This window comes from Ascidiella aspersa, chromosome 7 (assembly GCF_963924565.1).
Source record: "Ascidiella aspersa chromosome 7, kaAscAspe10.2, whole genome shotgun sequence".
NCBI lineage: Eukaryota > Metazoa > Chordata > Ascidiacea > Phlebobranchia > Ascidiidae > Ascidiella > Ascidiella aspersa.
This window is the reverse complement of record NC_139453.1, coordinates 3,238,526-3,257,172: the sequence shown is the minus strand read 5'-3', so window position 1 is coordinate 3,257,172 and position 18,647 is coordinate 3,238,526. Positions and strand designations below refer to the sequence as shown.

The window sequence follows — 18,647 nt, the reverse complement described above, 5'->3', positions numbered from 1 at the left end:
GGACCATGGGTCTGGCTCATCCCATATATCTTCGCAGCTAAATTAACGAGATCTTACGTACGGTTGAACATGACTGGATCGACAGTTTTGGTGTTGACGTTTTGGGGTCCTTGGTGTGAAAGGCGACGTTAGGGCGCCGCTGTTTTGGCACCGGATTGTTTGCCCCTGTTTGGGGGTTGTGTGCATTTTAATTTTCTCATGCGGCCCGCGGTAAAAATAAATTGCCCAACCCTGGCTTGGAGTTTAGTTACGTAAAAAGAAGTGAACTTTTTACTTAAAACTACAGTCTTTCTAGCGGCTGAAATCAGCATCCATTATCCTGTTCGGTTTTATCGGCGATTTATCGGCGACTTACAAGCCATATACATCAAAGCTTGGATGTTAATTTCCATACTTGCGCACCATTTTACAGGATACAATCTTACAGTCGATCATTATTTACATTCGCTAAATCAGACCTATTACTTATTGGTGTTGCATTTCGCCCATGGAATAAAGAAATGTTTAAACGACTAAAATAACAAATGTTGTACAACAACCACAACCCTAAAGCTTTTAAAGAAAGTCAGGTGTATAGTGAGTGAGGTCCGACACCTCTATTCTTGGCTCTGTATGATAATGTCGATATTGTTTTAGCGCACTTTATTTTCTAGACTTTCTTGTGCTTTATACTTTGTTTCCTCAAACAAGGTTTTTCGCAACACATTTAAGTAAGTCATAGTTGTCATCTAATTCTCAACTAATGTTTTCCTTTTTTTCAGACAAGCCTGTTTATGTTAGCTAAAAACCTGTTCAACGATCAACCAATAAAACACTAGCACCAAAATGGCAAATCAAGTAAGTTTTTTCGTACTAAATAACAAAATCGTGCGGTGTGTTTTCCCTTTAAATAACCTGTCCTTCATACGTGACCCTTATAGCATCCTTACTTTTGAGGTTTAAAAATACAACGAAATTGGTGGATCGAGGATTTAGTTTAAAGTGAAAGTGTGTGTTCGACTTTCGACATCATTATCTAGTATTGTCTTGTTGCCAATTTACGCAAATTCTAGATTCAAGAACAAACGGGAATCCAAAGTTTTTTTCTGTAGGTTCGTGAAAGTTTTTCAATTTTCAGCAACGTTAACGAAAGTCCGACTGATTTTTACCAGGTTATAGTATAGAATGCTTTGCTTTGCCGCTCAATTTATCTTTAGATAAAACATTGTAAAATTTACACTTGGTAGGAAATACATATTTCAGTAAATTACGGAGAACTACGTCTGCGCGGGAAAGAAAGTTAGCTTCATAGCCACAATATTTTTTAGTATTTTTAAATGTTTTGTTGTATTTTATATTTTCGGTTTTGTGACTTTTCGTTATTTTGTAAAATTTGTGAGGACAAAAAACAGTTATCTTGTAATGTTGTTATTAGAGTTGTTTCTTTTCGTGTTTAACAAATACATATTTGGATGTTGAATGACAAATACACTTAAGTTTAATAGCATCAACGTTTTCGCCACAGAATCCAAATGCAGCTCAGAATCCACCTGGAAACAGCCAGCCAATCATTGCCGAGCATGTAAATGTCGGTGACATACAGAATCGTGGTCCAATACATCAACTTAACGTTCACGGCAACTTCTATAACATTGGCAACCAACCAAGACCGGAAGTTGCTCATGATTCAGCAGAGCACTTATCTAACATTGGTTAGTGATAATATTTACTCATAACAGTTAGTCATAAAACAAGCAGAAATGCAAAGTTCTTAAACGTCACTTTACTAAACTATTAACAATAATCACACAATTGTAGCACTAACATTAAGTTAATCAAAATTAACGATAATATATAGAATGCTATAGAATGCTATATTCATTAGAATTAAGATAAGCATATGGGACCACTGCTTTCTAAAAAAAATATATATTTATAGAATGCTACATGAATTTCCAATGGCTGATTGTATTTCACGGTTAAGTAAATTGTTTATGTTTTATCCAAGAGAACAAACTGTTACTGATTAATTTGTATTAAGCAGCATTTTGGTAGGATATGTTTATATAGCACAAATCAGTACCTAGAATCAAAGCGTGCCCATATTGGATTTTGAATTTAAGTTACAAAATAAATTTGGGTTTGTTATTTTTATACACAGCTTGTAATAACATCCTAAGTCATTTTATCATATCGTCATAGCTATTTAAGAGTTGGACTGTTAAGTTGAACACAGATGAAGGTAAACGTTAGTGCAAACCAAGTAGCCCGCCTTTAGTCTTTTGTTAGGGTTCTGCTGTTTGCTAGGGTTTAAAGTTTGGTAATTTGATGCGCTATGAAGTTAACGTTTCGCTTAAGGTCGGAGAGGACCTCCTTAACGTCACATATGGCTTTAACGCACGCCTTTATAAGCCGCTTATTACCGGGACAGCCCACACTAAATGAAAGAGAGATTAAAAGTCAAAGCCATCCTTAAAGTAAAAAATGTGGATATAAAAGTAACCAAGTTTAATATTATTATTATCATAATTATAATTCAGAAGCATCATGGCAAGAAAAGTCTCAGGAAGCAGCTGATAAGGTCATCGGAACTCTACCAAGCAACCCAGTTCCTCTTGACATCATTCGGGATTCGCAAGCACCATTGGAGGAGTTTGGTTTAAAAGGACTGAAGCAACTCAGAGAAAAACAGGTCAACTCAACCACGCTTCAACTCAACCAACTATTTACTGCTGCAAAACAAGAAGCAATCGATGAAGCCAAAAGTAAGAACTTTAGAAATAAAGCAGCATATGACGATTACGTAGAGAGGCATGGCAACGTGGTCGGTATGACTGGAATAGCTGGAATTGGAAAAACTACTGCTACTATACAGACACTAACGGAGCTTGCAGGTAAATTACCTGCAGATGATAAGGGATATTGGCTTTTTAAATACTTGAAGACTTTAGATCTTAATAAACCACTAGGTGTTCTGGAACTCCTGTCATCCAACCCAAACTGGAAACACACAAAGGAAATAGATGATCAAATACTGGAAAAACTTTCCAAATCCAACAAGCTGTTTATCTTCCTGGATGGTTTGGACGAACCTAGGTTCAAGGATCTTGACTTGGATGCTCCAGTGATCGGATTGTACGATCGCGCAACGCCGGTTGTCATTCTACAAAACCTACTCCGTGGCGACATTCTTCCAAATGCTCACAAGCTGCTTACTTCACGACCGGGAGCTTTTCTTAAGCTACATCCAAATTCCAAGCCACATTTTGTTGTCAATGTAATCGGCTTTAACGAAAGCTCTCAAAATTTGTATTTCCGACAAATTTGCCCAGAGAAAGAAGAATATGAGAAGGTCACCAAGTCACTTGGGCAAAACCCACATGCAAAGGCTTTGTGCTTTCTTCCTATGTTTGCCAAAACCGTCGCTCCTTACATCATAAAGCACGGCACTAAAGATGGCACTTTTACTCTCACAGATGTGTTTGCGGCTTTTGTGGCTGATTGCATTCGCTCGCCTAAGTTTAAGGAACATCCAAGAATTTTGCGCAAACTTTCAGACTTGGCTTTACACGGAATGCTCAACGACAAGATCATGTTCGACGAAGAAGTGTTTGATGAAGTCGGAATTAATTCTGAAGGAATGGAGGACTTTCTTAACATGCAAGTTTTCTCTAGCGACCTCAACCTTCGTATACTGGAAGGGGATAAAGTATTCTTCTTTATTCATTTGCTGTGGCAAGAATTTTTTACATCACTCAAGCTGTTGTTCGATACAGACCTGGCTACATTTTCTGGGCTGCTGCAAAGCATGGAAAGTAATACGTGGGAAATGGTTCTTCGGTTTCTTTTCGGGTTGCTAAACACGGGACTCCACCAAAAGCTAAAGCCTATTTTTAAAATCTCTTCCACCGATGTTGCCAGCAAGAAAAGTTTGCTGAAAGGCTTGATTGATTCGCTTGGATCCCAACTTTTATCAAACGATGGCGAAAGCTTTAACTCCAAATTGTTTGAGCTTTGCAGTTTGGCGCAGGAATCAAACGATGAAGAAATCACCGCGAAAGTGGCCGATTCCCTCCCTGGAGAGCTTCGTATAAAGAGGGGAACGATCCTTCCCAGTGAAGTGTCAAGTCTCTGCCACGTGCTACGAGCAACACAAAGGGAGCTGGTCATCAGCATCGGGGAATCTTACGACCCAGTCATATTTGCCGGCAACGATTTAGAAATGTTGATGGAGGCTATGGCGAGAACCAAACACAAGGTTTGTGAAGTTTTACTGTTGTTTTAAGTTTTAATTTTTATACACTATTTTCAAATAGATGCAACAAAGCAGCGGTAAACGCTAAACGAACCCTGCACCGTTTTGAAGCCACACAACATTTAACTTTCTGAAGCAGGAGTCGGTAACCTTTTCTAGTCGCGGACCTGACCCAAATTTAAAAAGGGCTCGGCGAGCCGTAATAAATATATACTTAAAATTTTAGTAAACTGTTGAGTTTTGAGCGTTTTATTATAATAACTGTTAATCAGTGGCGATCTAGTTTTTTTTAGTTGAAAATCAGCTTTGATCTAACACTAGACGAAATGCCCGGCGTTTCCCAGGTTAAATAGAATATTTATCAGTTAACCTTACTGGTTAAAAAATAATTACATCTACAATAACCTTCATAATGTACGAAGTCTACCTGAATTTAATCTGGTTAAACAAAATGTAACAATCCATCATACTTTGGCTCTTATACTTTAGCGCCCCTCCTGCCCTTTGCCAAGTGGGGCAAGAGGGGGGCAAAAGTGCCCTTTTCATAAAAAAATGATATTTAGCTTTCACAACGTTAAATACTAAGCGACGGAAATAATGCAAAAAAATTCGTAAAATGACATCCTTGACATTTGTTAAAACATTTTTGGTACCATTTTAAGCCAATCTAGAGGGCGTGGCTGCAAAAATTTTGCCGGGGGAATCCCCCCGAATCCCCCAATATTTCGGCTTGCTACCCTCGCCTGCGGTCTATGTTGCCCTTACCAAGAAAGTCGCCACCCTTGCCCTGAAATCGCTCCGGCGTCCCTGTAAACACACAAACTTGGCTAAACACGTCTCGCATATATTTCTTAACGAAAACCTGGAAATTAGACTATCTTTTACGTGGTTAAACAAACTGCAAAAAGCTATAAGCGTTTGCACTACGTGTCACTAAATAGAAATTTCAAATCATGTCATATCGTGTGTCTAAAATCGGTTAACCTAATGCTTCCCCACAATCAGAGTAACACCCCACAGCCTGTGTAAAAGCGGTATTAATGTGAAAGCGAAATGGCGTGTTTAACTTTGTGACATATCTGCGTGGCTTTAAAGATCTAATGCTTTGTTGCCGTAAATTTCCAGTAAATTGTTCATTTGGTTTAAACAGTGTAAAGATGAAAAATTAACTTATAACCTAAAAAGCAGTTTTGTGTCTGAAATAGGTCACAAAAAATCACTAATTCACGTGTTACCAACATTGTATAAGCTGGCTGAAGCCGTATATTATAGCCGATAATTACAAAAAAATTGCGGTATTTACAACAAACAAATTGCAACGTTGTGTGTTTTTTTAAATGGAGCTACTAAACACGACTCGCATATTTTACCTAACGAAAACCCGTGACATATATCGATGGAAAATCGCTCAAAAAGTAGTAGCAGCAATTATTCAAATTGGCGAAATTCAAGCAAATACGTAAAACCCATACTGCGTCCAACGAAAGAAAATCCTCTTTTAAAAGTAAATTTGCTTAAAGTTCAAACCGCTACAATAAACGCGATATAAACTTTTCCACATGAAACTTTATTTTTACCAAGGCAATTTACTTCACGCAGGTTATTGCCTTATAAATGTGTGAAAAGGTTTAACCCGTTTCGTCATAAGGTTCTGCAAGTCGCACGCCCGCTCTTTCAAGTTAACATGCAACGAATGTTGTGTGATGTTTTTGAAATGGTATAAAAATTACTCACCCGTGACCGGTTCGCGACGGCGTTCGCTTGAGATGCGAGACTTTCTCTCATAGAAAGAAACGAATTTTTTTCTGTCTGGGAGCGCACGAGTTTCTTTCTATTTTACCGACTTGCCAGGCGACTCGCTTAAGAGGAGCAATAGGAGCCATACGTTTCTCTGTCTGTTTCCCTAAAACGCGAACATGCTGACCAACAAACTTTTCCATTTTATATATTAGATTTGAAAAAAGGCCGGTAAAGCGTTTGCGCCAAGCGCGAAGAAAAGCTATTGTGCAAATATTTGATGTTCCCCGGGGGTAGCGAAAGGACGTGAGGTTCATCGAGTGCGCTGCCGCCGATAAACATAGTCTAATCATAACCAACAATAAAATTGAAAAAAAAGATATGCGGAAAATTTAATCGTTAATCTATGATGTAATTGGAATAGGATATGATGTAATTTAAATAGAACCGTTAAAATGTCGATATAGTTTATTTTTCATATTTAAACCACACAAGAACTATAGTGTGCAGCACCATAAAATACAATCAGACATACTAAGATAGCGTAACGTTCATTGTTGATAGTACTAGTTTATGTACGTCGCATTTGGGCCGAAAAAATGCGCACAAAAAGCGCAAAATTTTTACATTTATGTAGTTAAAATAGACAACAAATTTCGGCAAAGGCCTCTTGCCAAGTTTGTAAAAGAGGTGGAGGGCCGGATGAATTACATTGGCGGGGTTGCCGACCCCTGCTCTTAAAGGTACTTTAAACTTCTATCGCCACATGATGACAGTAGAGTGTCCCCGAGTTTTATAAAGAGGTTTGAAATGATACTTAAGAAATAAAAAAAGCAAAAATGCTTTTTAACCTGGCCTCTATTGAGGTCTAAGTTGTATTATTTTATGAAACACTGAGTGAGGCACCATTAAAATGATGCCTTTAGTACGTGCTCATTTTACTTACAACTAGATTAATTATGACTTTTTTAAATTAGATTAGAATTAAAATTAGACCACATTAGTCTAATAGATCCAAGTCAAAAAATAACAAGTCAATTTACACTCCAAGCCATAAACTGCCCAAGTTGAGTATTTAATATAGCAATCAACTTGAAGTCATTGTCATATAGCAAAACCATAGTTTATTAAAATGGTATCAAAAAAACTTAATTAAAACCCGGAGTGTTTAGGTCCAATTAAGTCATTTGAAAAAAATCATTTGAAAAAATCATTTGAGTCATTTGAAAAGTCATTTGCTTACTTTTAATGGTTGAAGACAAGGATGTATCAAATTTTGTAAAATGACTGAACTGAATTATGAAATTCTTCGGTATATTTAGTCACTCCGAATATTACCGATTTCATTACCCCACCACCTGGTACAACACTCGACTGTCTTTCACCTAAGGATGTCCGAAACAGCGGTTTCGTCCCGATATTAAGCTAAATAAGTCAAGTTCTTTCTCGTAATGTTTTCCGGGTTAATCGGCACGAAATGATTTAGCAATGGTAAACTAAGTCTATATTTTAATATGTTTCCTTGAAGAAATATATTTTAAATATAGAAATTATTGCGTAACTCGGACTATAATGATGAATCACGTGCCGTGTACGTTTGATGTGTTTATTTCTTTAGAGCAATTGGTCGCGCAAATATTTATCGAGTAGAATCTAAAATTAACATTTACGACGTTTTCCGGTTTACAATCAATTTTACCTCTGTCTGTATTTAGCTGCTTAAATAGGTTTTATCAGTAAGATTAAAACCTCGTTAACACAGCAAACTATATTTTGTGTAGATGGAAGAATTATTCGTGACAAAGTTGGGGTCTCGTGAGTTGAGTTGCCTGGCAACAAGTGCAAGCAACATCAACAATCTGACGTTGTGGAGATGCGACACTGCTGGGTCAAATCTGCAAGCTCTAACTGACGCCATCTCAAGCAGAAACCATCCTGTATGTTTATGTTAGTTGTGATAAGTAAATACGTTAGCATTAACCGCACATGCGTGGGCCTCGACATAAATTAGGGGGATGGGGGGCAAAAAATATTTTTTACGAACTGTTTATATTAAACATACCGAGACATGTAGGTTTATCCTTAATACATCAGTGAGAGTATAATACACGCTTCCATACAACTAAAGTCGGCACTTGTTTGCAAAAAAATGAAAGTCGGCACTTGTTTGCAAAAAATTACCCTCTCTGGTTTTGTCTAGTTAATAATTCAAACTGTTCTAACAGCCTTGTGCATATTGATAGATGTTTAAAAAGGTCTACAAACAAACACTAAAAAACGTCAGCCAAAGAGGGTTTGGAAACCTGGGACAAGCACATGGGACATTTGCTTGGAAGAAATCTGTAAACCACAAACGTTCAAAAAATTGTTTATTCAGATACACACTATTTTGCGCGTTCAGTTTTCACAATTAGGCTTATTTGCTCCAATATCTGGATATTTTGTGCAAACGTTTGTAACACGACAAATAAGAAAAATTCAGTTTCGACAGCGGCTTTTGCTTTCACACAGACAATGCTATATTCATTAAACACATTCGGTAGTGGCATGTTTTTCAGGCAAATATGTTGACTTATTTCGGTACTTCAGTATTACGACAATAATACAAATTTTTAGCAAATTATTATTCTACCTAGGAAATTTAATTTTGTGTCATAGACACAGCAGTTTCTTGTTTATTCCATAATGCTCCAGATGTTCAGCATGGGCGCCCGCAGGGGGGGCAAGGGGGGCACTTGCCCCCCCCCCTGGAATTCAAAATGTGATTATTAGTATTATTTGTAAGTGTAATGTGTATTACTTATGAAGGTTAAAAATAATATACACTATCCATTGCCCCCAGTGGCGTATCCAGAGGTGGCGGGAGTTCTTACCACCCCTTTTTGTAAGTGATATTATCGTTTTTGGTTCGTTTTTGTCATGGTTTAACAAACTGTTCGAAGCGGCGTGCTTTTTAAGTAATTGGGTCACGCGTCTTAATCTAATGCGAAGCCAAAATCGAGTGCAAAACGCCGTTTTTCGTCTTTAGTTTGGTCGACCGCAAACGCTGGATAGTTTTTCTCTTTCGTTATTTGTTTAGGTCAGTGGTTCTCAACCTTTTTTCTTTCGTGTCCCATTTACCTTGCAAAAAAATTCTGTGGCCCAGAAAAAAACTTTAAAATAGGTTTAAAACAAAACACAGCAGAATATATTTCAAAACAGATTGTTTAATCAACCGTGCATTAGTGAGATACTTGCGGCTGAACAATAAATTTACATTCCTTTTTAATACCTCCCAAACCATTATTCCTTTAAAATGAAATAAAATGACACAAATGAAACTAAATCTAGCTTTTTAAATTGGTATGTGGCCAACCTCAAATGTTCTTATGGCCCCACTGGTTGAGAAGCGCTGGTTTAGGTTGACTGATTAGCAAGTGTGTATTCGACAATTGACAACGCTAGTCAAACTTTAAATGAAACAGATTCCTAAAAGGAGGTATAATGGTGACTGTCCTGCGCGTTTTAAAGTATAAATTTAAGTAATGATAGTTAACGCAAAATTATGCTCTTCAAGCATACTCTAAGACCACGTGCTAAGTGAGCAATGGACACGACTTATTTCACCTCAACCAAAGCTTGTAATTTAGCTGACTTGGCACACAGCTCGGCGCAGATGTTGCGCCAATCGTGGCATGATAACACCCGGTAAAAACGATCTTCGTTTAGTATTGCACGTGGTGAAAGGATTGCTTGTAATTTAGCGCTAGTTCCGTTCATGGAACTTGAAAACTGCGCTGCTGATAGTCGAATTATGTATGATTCTACCACAATTAAACACACATATTTCACGGTCTTGGTTTGTTTTTTTGCCCGAAGTTAACGATTGTACACCGTGGTTTCGCAGCTGGCGCCTGACAGGATTGTCGACGACGCACATGCTCGCTTTTGCTGGACGTATTTGGCTGTTTCTGGGTTTTTTCTATCACGTCTTGCAATCACCATTCTATGACGTAATACTGTCACAATTTTAAGGACGTCATTATTCATTAACATCAGGCGAAAATAGGGGAATTCCCTAAGTTGAAAATTTAGGACCCCTTTTTTGATTTTCTGGTTACGCCCCTGATTGCCCCCCCCTGAAAAATTTTCTGCGGGCGCCCCTGGGCTCGAGCGCTACTGTAATATTTCACTTTTTGTAGTGATTTTAATGGTTTCGTTTCGTGTTTATTATGTTTTTAAGATGTCCTTTCATTTACATTAAAATTACACGCGTGTAGTTAAGTAACTGAAGATATAATTCATGGATTAGGAAACTTTCTTGAATTTTAGACTAATTGCTACTTTTTACGACCGATTTGGATTATGTTTAGTTACTAACTCTCTTTATTGCTACTTTTAATTAAAACTGCATATTTTCTGCAAATTATCTACAGTTTTAGCTTTGTCAAAAGTTCCCTGTGATTACCACTGCATGATTTGTGTCTAATAGACATATTTATTTTCTGAAATACACATATTATCGAACGATAACGGCCCTATTCAAATACAGTTTGGCTGAGTTGCAGATAAACGATAAATGTTATCCCCCTATCCAACAATATTTGTTCATATTTTAATATAATAACACCTTAGTAACAGGGAGACTCCAACTATACTCCATAATGTTTTTTTTTTTATTGTGTGTCGTCACACCTTTTGAAACATGATTTACGCAATGGTTATTTTTTGCGCTGCAGGCGACATTGTTACGTGGTTTCTACGGAGCCTTGTTACTGCTGTGGAATCAATGCCCTCACAACACAATTGTTAAAATCAGCTTGATAAACTCATTTTTTCGCGATTCGCGCCACAAACAGTAGATACTTTAGTTTTTTCAAATTGTCTCACTGATATGTAATTCAAAATAAGTTTTTCGTAGGGGGAAGCAAGGCATAAGGAAATGACCAAAAACGTCTTTATAAAAGAAAAAAAAAAAAAAAACCAAAAACGTCTTTATATTGTTTAAGTTGCCCAAAGTTTTATTTTGGAGTGTGCGATGAGACGCACGACGCCTTTGGGCTAAAACAATTTGATCAAAGTGGGCTAAACCTAGAAACATAATTAGATTAGCGCGGAACGCTAAAAAAAATGCATTTACTTGATCAAAAAATACAGTTTGTTGGGGGGGAGGGGGGCATAGCAACGTATTCTACCCGGCAAAAAAAAAACTTTGCGTTAAAGACACAACAGTTTCTTGTTTATCCCATACTATTCCCGATATTGAGGGGGAAATGCTCCCCTATTGCAGGCACTCATGGTCCAGGATTAGCAGACGACACCTTCGATGTTATGGAAGCTAATAGAGGGGAGATACGTAACAGTTAAAACTTCTTGTCATTGTAGATGGAATTGTTGGTACTGTTTGGGTGCAAGCTGGATTTAGGTGGTTTGAGTTGCCTGGCAACAAGTGTACACAACATCAACCAGCTGGAATTGATTAAATGCGAAATCGCTGGTTCCGATCTGCAACCTCTAACAGACGCCATATCACGAATGGATCGACCTGTAAGTGTGTGTTGTTGGAATGAAGGATTTGTTGAATATTGGAATGACATTGAAGTGGATAAACCAGGCAACAGCATTGCGTGTAACATTTGGTAGCTCAGCCACTGTCTGACGAACGAAAGATTTTTGGTAAACGTATTTTTTATGTCACCATTACTAAGTAATTACTGGCAGGGGGAATGCGGATTTTTGTATAAGGGCGCATGAAAAAATTGCAGGTATGATGTCACAATGTTACGTCAAATCGTGACGTCACAAGTAACAGACATAGCGTTACGTCAAAACGTGACTATTTTTTATTTTATCAAGACGGAAAAACACTCGCGTGTAGAGTGAAAAAATGCCTTTGTAAAGTATAAGTTTCCTAAACTTTAATTTTCAAGGGTGCGATAAGACGCACGGCCCCCATGGATAAACTGGTTTTCAAGTGAGCTAAGACACCCAGAAACATAGCTTTGATACGCGGGTATTCCGAAATACTTTTGCATTCACTTAGTTGCATTAGGAATAAATATGGTTTATGGGAGCCATGGCCACTTGTCCTGTCCCTGATTACTGGCCTCTAACCCTGATTACTGGCCCCTCTGGCCCTGGCCTGGGTACATTTTTTTCTGATAGCACATCTTCTCAATGGACCATTATTAACTGGACACCCTTTTTGTTTGTGTTTACATAATTTACAAAACAACACTTGAATTACAATTAATATTTTTTTAAACATTTTCCTGTTGAAGTAATTGCAACCCGAAAAGCGCCTACGTTCCCTCATACTTTTATATTTCCTCAATTCTGGAGCGACATTTAATGATTTTTTATTTGCTTTAGCGCTGATCTTGCACAGCTCAGTCGCTTGAGTGACTGTCCCGGTATGGCCGAGGATATTCTCAAATAAATAACATTAGGCGGTAGTTGTTTTTTCAGCCGGTAGGCCCAGGTCGTGGTGAGATTTATTTTCGTGCATCAAGTGTATCCTACTTAGACTGCAATTCAATTTATTTGTCAAGAATTGATGCAATAACATTTTAAGTAACATCGTAATATTAACGATATTAGATGTGCATTTTTTATTTAATGCTAGTTTAATTTATAGCCTTTCGTTTCGCCAAGTGAATGGATAAGAACTATAAAAGAATTTAAGCATAAGGTTTTAAAATACGAACGCCGGATCTTGCAAAACTCATGTAGAAATAATTAAACTGTGGTTCTTTTAAAAACGCGCACACAAAAGTTATGACCTGGGGCCTGGTCTATTTTGGTCGATTTAATGAAAAATAATAAAATATTCAATAACGTTGAGCTTCTGTATAGTTAACCAAAACATTTCATAAATTTATTTTGTCCACCATTGCCCCAATAGATATTACATATCCCAGAGATATACCTGACCTGTTTCTCGGAGGATAGCGAGTCTTCGCGATTTTAAATAGTTGTTATGTGGCTTACTATACAACTTCAGTATGCGGCCTGCGAAATAGTTTGTTTTTTGCTTGTTGTGGTCCTTGCACCATTTTAAGTTGTACAGGCCTGGTTTAAACTCATCTTCCTTGTACAATTACGCATTGCACATCAAGCTTTGAGTTTTGGAATTTGGCATTTTAAACGTGTTGCTTTGTAAAAAAAGCAGAAAAGCTAGTTAGTTATTTATGCCAAATTTATGCGGAATATTTAATGACATAAGTTGGTTAAAGCGAAATATCGATTAGGCTCTTATAACTTGAAAATACTTTACTGCTTCAACCTTAATTTCCATCAAGTTAAGGATTCTGAAATTTTCTTTTTCTTTTACAGTTAATAATTTAAAAATACTCCTGGAAATGTACATTATAAGCGATGGTCAATCCTAGCACACCCAAATATAATTAAATTAATGCGGTTCAAGTCACCAGTTCTATATTCGTAGATGTTGTGTGGGTTTATAGAGTAGGCAAATCTACCAATTTATTATTGTCACAGTTGGAGAAACTGAATCTAAGTGACAACAAGCTGGAGTCACGTGGTTTGAGTTGCCTGGCAACAAGTGTACACAACATCAACCAGCTGGAATTGGAGAATTGCAATATCGTTGGTTCTGATCTTCAACCTCTAACTGACGCCATATCACGAATGGATCGACCTGTAAGTGTGTGTTGTTGGAATGAAGGGTGTGTTAAATATTGGAATTGCATTGAGGTGGGTAAAACAGGCAACAGCATTGCGTGTAAGATTTGCTAACTCAACCACTGTCTGGTGTACAAAAAAATTTTCCGTAAATGGAATTTGATGATTTTTTTTGAAGTAATTTCTGGCAGGGGCGAATGCGGGATTTTTGTTTGAGGGCGCATGAAAAAGGTTGCAGGTATGATGTCACAATGTTACATCAAATCGTGACGTCACAATAACGGACATAGCTCTACGTCAAAACGTGACTATTTTTTATGTTATAAAGACAGAAAAGCACTCGCGTGCAGCGTGAAAAAATGTCTTTGTAAAGTTTAACTTTCCCAAACTTTAATTTTCGAGTGTGCGATAAGACGCACGACGCCCATAGATAACCGGTTTTCAAGTGGGCTAAGACATACTAGAAACATAACTTAAATTCGCGGGTATTGCGAAATATTTTTGTATTCATTTAGTTACAAAAGGAATAATACAGCTACGTTCCCTCTCCCATGGATCCATCCCTGGTTAGTGACCTTTAAATGGCTCTGGCCTGGGTACATTTGTTCTGATAGCACTTCTTCTCAATTGACATTTATAAACTGAACACCCGTTTTATTTGTGTTTACTTATGGGAATAATTTACCAACCAACACTTGAATTGCGATTATTCCTTTGTAACAACGTTTTCCTGTTGAAGTAATTGCAACCCGATAAGCGCCTATGTTCCCTCATACTTTTATATTTCCTCGATTCTGGAGCGACATTTAGAGGTTGTTTGCTGCATGGCTGATCTTGCATTGCTCAGTTGCTTGAGTGACGTTCCCGGTATGGCCGAGGTCATGAGTTCGAATGTCACCGCAGGCAATTTTTACTTACCTTGCTTGCACGGAAATCCTTGCAAGACCAACCGAATATGTTTAGACATTCTCAAAAAATAACATTAAGCGGTGGTTGTTATTTCAAACTGTAGGCCTAGGTCGTGGAGATATTCAGTGCATCCTACTTAGACAGCAATTCAAATTGTTTGCCCGAAATTGATACAACAACATTTTAAATTTAGACCGCAATAATTTTCATTTAATGCCAATTTAATTCGTATAGCTTCAGTCTATCGCCAAGTGAATGGATAAGAAATACGAATAAATTTAGGCGAGAGGGTTTACGTTAAAATACGAACGCCGGGCTCTTTCTGCATTTTATTTGTGCGATTTTGCAAAAAAGATTTAGATAAAATTAACCTGTTGTGCATTTTATGAAAACTCGTACACGGATGTAATGACCTGGGGCCTGGTTTATTTTAGTGATTTAGCGAAAAATAACAATTCATTTAATAATTTTAAGTTGCTAGAGTTCACTAAAACGTCCCATAAAATTATTTTGTCCATCATTGCCCCAATAGGTAATATATATTCCAGAGTTGTTACTTGACCTATTGATCGGAGGAAAGCGAGTCTTTGCGATTTTACGTATTTGTTGCCTGACCTATTGTACAACCTTAGTATGCGACCTGCCAAATTGTTTGTTTTTTGCTTGTTGAGGCCCTTGCACCATTTTAATTTGTACAGGCCTAGTTTAAGCTCATCTTCCTTGTACAATTACGCTGTGCCCATCAAGTTTCGAGTTTTTTGGATTTGGCATTTTAAACGAATTGCTCTGTAAAAAACAACACAAAGGCTAGATAGTTATTTATGCGAAAGTTAAGCAGAATATTTAACACTATAGGTTGTTTAAAGTGAAATATTAACATAGCTCTAATATTTTAAAATAAGTTTACTCCTTCAACCTTAATTTCCCTTAAGTTAAGCTCTCTGAATTTAATTTCTCTTCCACAGTAAATATTTTAAAAAATTACTCTTGATCAAGTGCATTATAGGCGATGGTCAATCCTAGCACACCCAAATATAATTAAATTAATGCGGTTCAAGTCACCAGTTCTATATTCGTAGATGTTGTGTGGGTTTATAGAGTAGGCAAATCTACCAATTTATTATTGTCACAGTTGGAGAAACTGGATCTAAGAGGCAACAAGCTGGATTCACGTGGTTTGAGTTGCCTGGCAACAAGTGTACACAACATCAACCAGCTGGAATTATGGGCTTGCGAAATCGCTGGTTCCGATCTGCAACCTCTAACTGAGGCCATTTCACGAATGGATCGACCTGTAAGTGTGTGTTTATGGAATGAAGGATGTGTTGAATATTGATATAACTTTGAGGTAGATAAACAACACAACAGCATTACGTATAAGATTTGCTAACTCAACCACTGTCTGGTGTACAACATTTTTTTCGTAAATGGAAGTTGATAATTTTTTTTGAAATAATTACTGGCAGGGCGAATGCGGGATTTTTGTTTGAGGGCGCATAAAAAATTGCAGGTATGATGTCACGTCTAAACATGACGTCACAAGTAACGGACATAGCGCTACGTCAAAACGTGACTATTTTTTATATTATAAAGACGGAAAAGCACTCGCGTGCAGCGTGAAAAAATGTCTTTGTAAAGTTTAACTTTCCCAAACTTTAATTTTCGAGGGTGGGATAAGACGCACGGCGCCCATGGATAACCGGTTTTCAAGTGGGCTAAGACATACTAGAAACATAACTTAGATTCGCGGGTATTGCGAAGTGTTTTTGCATTCACTTAGTTACAATAGGCAAAATACAGTTGGGGGAGCCATGGCCACGTGCACTCTCCCATGGATCCACCCCTGATTACTGGCCTCTAAAATGAACCTAAAATGAACCAGTGTTTTTTTTGCATTTCCTTTAGCGCTGATCTTGCACAGCTCAGTTGCTTGAGTGACTTTCCCGGTATGGCCGAGGTCATTAGTTCGAATCTCACCGCAGGCAATTTTTACTTGCCTTGCTTGCACGAAAATCCTTACAAGACCAACCGAATATGTTTTTTTCAGCCGGTAGGCCTAGGCAATGGACTTTGCAGCTTTGACTTTCGTGTATTTCAATTGATTTGCCTAAAATCTATACAATAGCATTTTATAGCAGCACCGCAAGATTAGCATTATTAGATTGGCAATTTTTATTTAGTGCCAGTTCAGTTCGCTTTTGTCTATCGCCGAATGAATAGATAAGAAATACGAATAAATTTAAGCCACAGAGTTTACGTAAAATACGAACGCCGGGTGTAGGCTATTCTGCATGTTATTACGGTGATTTTGAGAAATTATGTAGAAATAATTAAACTGTTGTGGGTCGTTTTTGTGGGTCGTTTTTGTGGGTCGTTTGAAAACGCGTACACGGCTATAGGTCATCAAAACATCCCATAAAATTATTTTGTCCACCATTGCCCCCATATATATTATGTATCCCAATCCAAGTGTTATTACCTGACCTATTACGAATAGCAGTTTTGGTGTAAGTTGCGAATATGCATTGTTTAATTTGCTAGAACCTGTATTCAGCCTAACAACTGCTTGTATCTTACATTATGTTGTGCTTATGTAGATGAGGAGGTTGGACCTGAGCGACAACAAGTTGGGATCGCAAGGACTCGCTTTCCTCCGAACTTGTGCCCACAATGTACAACTGCTGGGGTTAGAACTATGCGGTATCGATGAAGCTGATGTGGATTCTCTGCGCAAGGTAGGCACTCAAAATTTGGGAATATGTTGCCGGGGCAACGTTGCGACACTAGTGACGTCAGTGTTTAGACGTGTGACGTCATGATGCTTCCCGTTGCCTCGAATGCACAAGTTTAGATGAGCAAATATGTCGACATTTACCAATAACCCATCTCCGGCTTGATGGTAGTTAGTGGCGTTCAGGCGAATAATTTGTGAAGTAAGGCGCTTGGAGGTCTGACCTTTTTGCGATCGAATGCATTCGCTTGTTTCTCGCTGAGATCAAGTTTGCTTGGATCTGTCCACGCCCCACTGAACTAAGAAGCAGAACTAAAAGCAGGAAAAACTAAACACAAAGCTTCGGGTTAAGAACGAAACAACCTGGTTTGACTCGGGCGAGTAACGAGTAGAGCGAGTTGCGCAATAACGCATCCACGAGTAATCGGTTAATATGACTTTTTTATATAATGACATTTCATGTATTTTTAAATAGTGGCAATTGCGTGTCAGATAAGCGCATGTTTTAATTTCAAATGTGATAACTTTTTTTTAGTCTGACTGACGCCTAATGTTGTCACACAGATACGCGTATATCCGCTATAGTAAGTTTTACTTGTATAAATAACCGACCAAACAAACAATACGAGTACTCAATGTACCGAGGTAATCACAACATTTTTGCGCATTCCCATGTACTGCATTTTTGTCGCCAAGAGTAACTCTTAAGTAGTTTGATCAAGCACTTAAACAGAACATAGAATCGTTACATAATCGATCAACGTCTTAAAAATCTGTCTCCACAGTTATATCAAGACAAGCAAGCGGAACCAGAAGCAAGTCAAAGCCAAGAAACATCCACTGAACAAGATGTGGACGATGGGACAGATCATGTAAGAACATTTCAACGTTAAAGTACCAATACATGCTTCTTACTAGACATACCATATGTTGTGTGAACACAAGAAACCCTAGTCGCGTATGTAAATAATATCAAAATAACTTGGGGTTTGTTTTGCTAAATTAGTGCGTTTCTTTACTTTAACAGGTATCAACAGAGAGTTCAACACAAAGGTCAACTCAAGGGTCAACGCAAAGGTCACCCCAGGGGTCAACGCAAAGGTCACCTCAGGGGTCAACACAAAGATCAACTCAGGGGTCAACGCAAAGGTCACCCCAGGGGTCAGCTCAGGGGTCAACAAAGGGAGGTCGGAGGTCCGTTGCGGATTTGGCAAAATTATTTGAACAACTATAACTTTATTTTAGATTAACTGAAATTGAGTTCTTTCTCATCCAATAGTTTTTTGCAATATTTTGTTTTATACAAGAGAGCGATTAACAACATTGTCTTTTCTATAGAACCAGTTAATTTTTTTAAAATGATCCAAATGATATCGTAAGTCTCTCTAAACAACAACTGAATAAACCGGTTTG

General features: G+C 37.8%; 2 protein-coding genes across 4 annotated transcripts in view; both read left to right on the top strand.

Moving 5' to 3' along the window:
- Positions 1-18,647, top strand: part of LOC146137288 (NACHT, LRR and PYD domains-containing protein 12-like) — a 176,930-nt gene that overhangs the window by 90,656 nt on the left and 67,627 nt on the right. The window lies entirely within an intron of this gene.
- On the top strand, positions 760-18,458 carry LOC146137289 (NACHT, LRR and PYD domains-containing protein 12-like). Its single transcript, XM_083393696.1, has 9 exons — positions 760-837; positions 1,505-1,691; positions 2,520-4,237; positions 7,753-7,908; positions 13,451-13,612; positions 15,636-15,797; positions 17,101-17,238; positions 18,020-18,122; positions 18,262-18,458. The coding sequence occupies exons 1-9, from the start codon at positions 826-828 to the stop codon at positions 18,456-18,458; spliced, it is 2,835 nt and encodes a 944-aa protein (XP_083249822.1). The 5' UTR covers positions 760-825.

Coding starts and splice junctions, on each gene's coding strand:
- LOC146137289 (XM_083393696.1), top strand. Junction 15,798..17,100: donor TTTCACGAATGGATCGACCT/GTAAGTGTGTGT, acceptor GTGCTTATGTAG/ATGAGGAGGTTGGACCTGAG. Junction 17,239..18,019: donor ATGTGGATTCTCTGCGCAAG/GTAGGCACTCAA, acceptor CTGTCTCCACAG/TTATATCAAGACAAGCAAGC.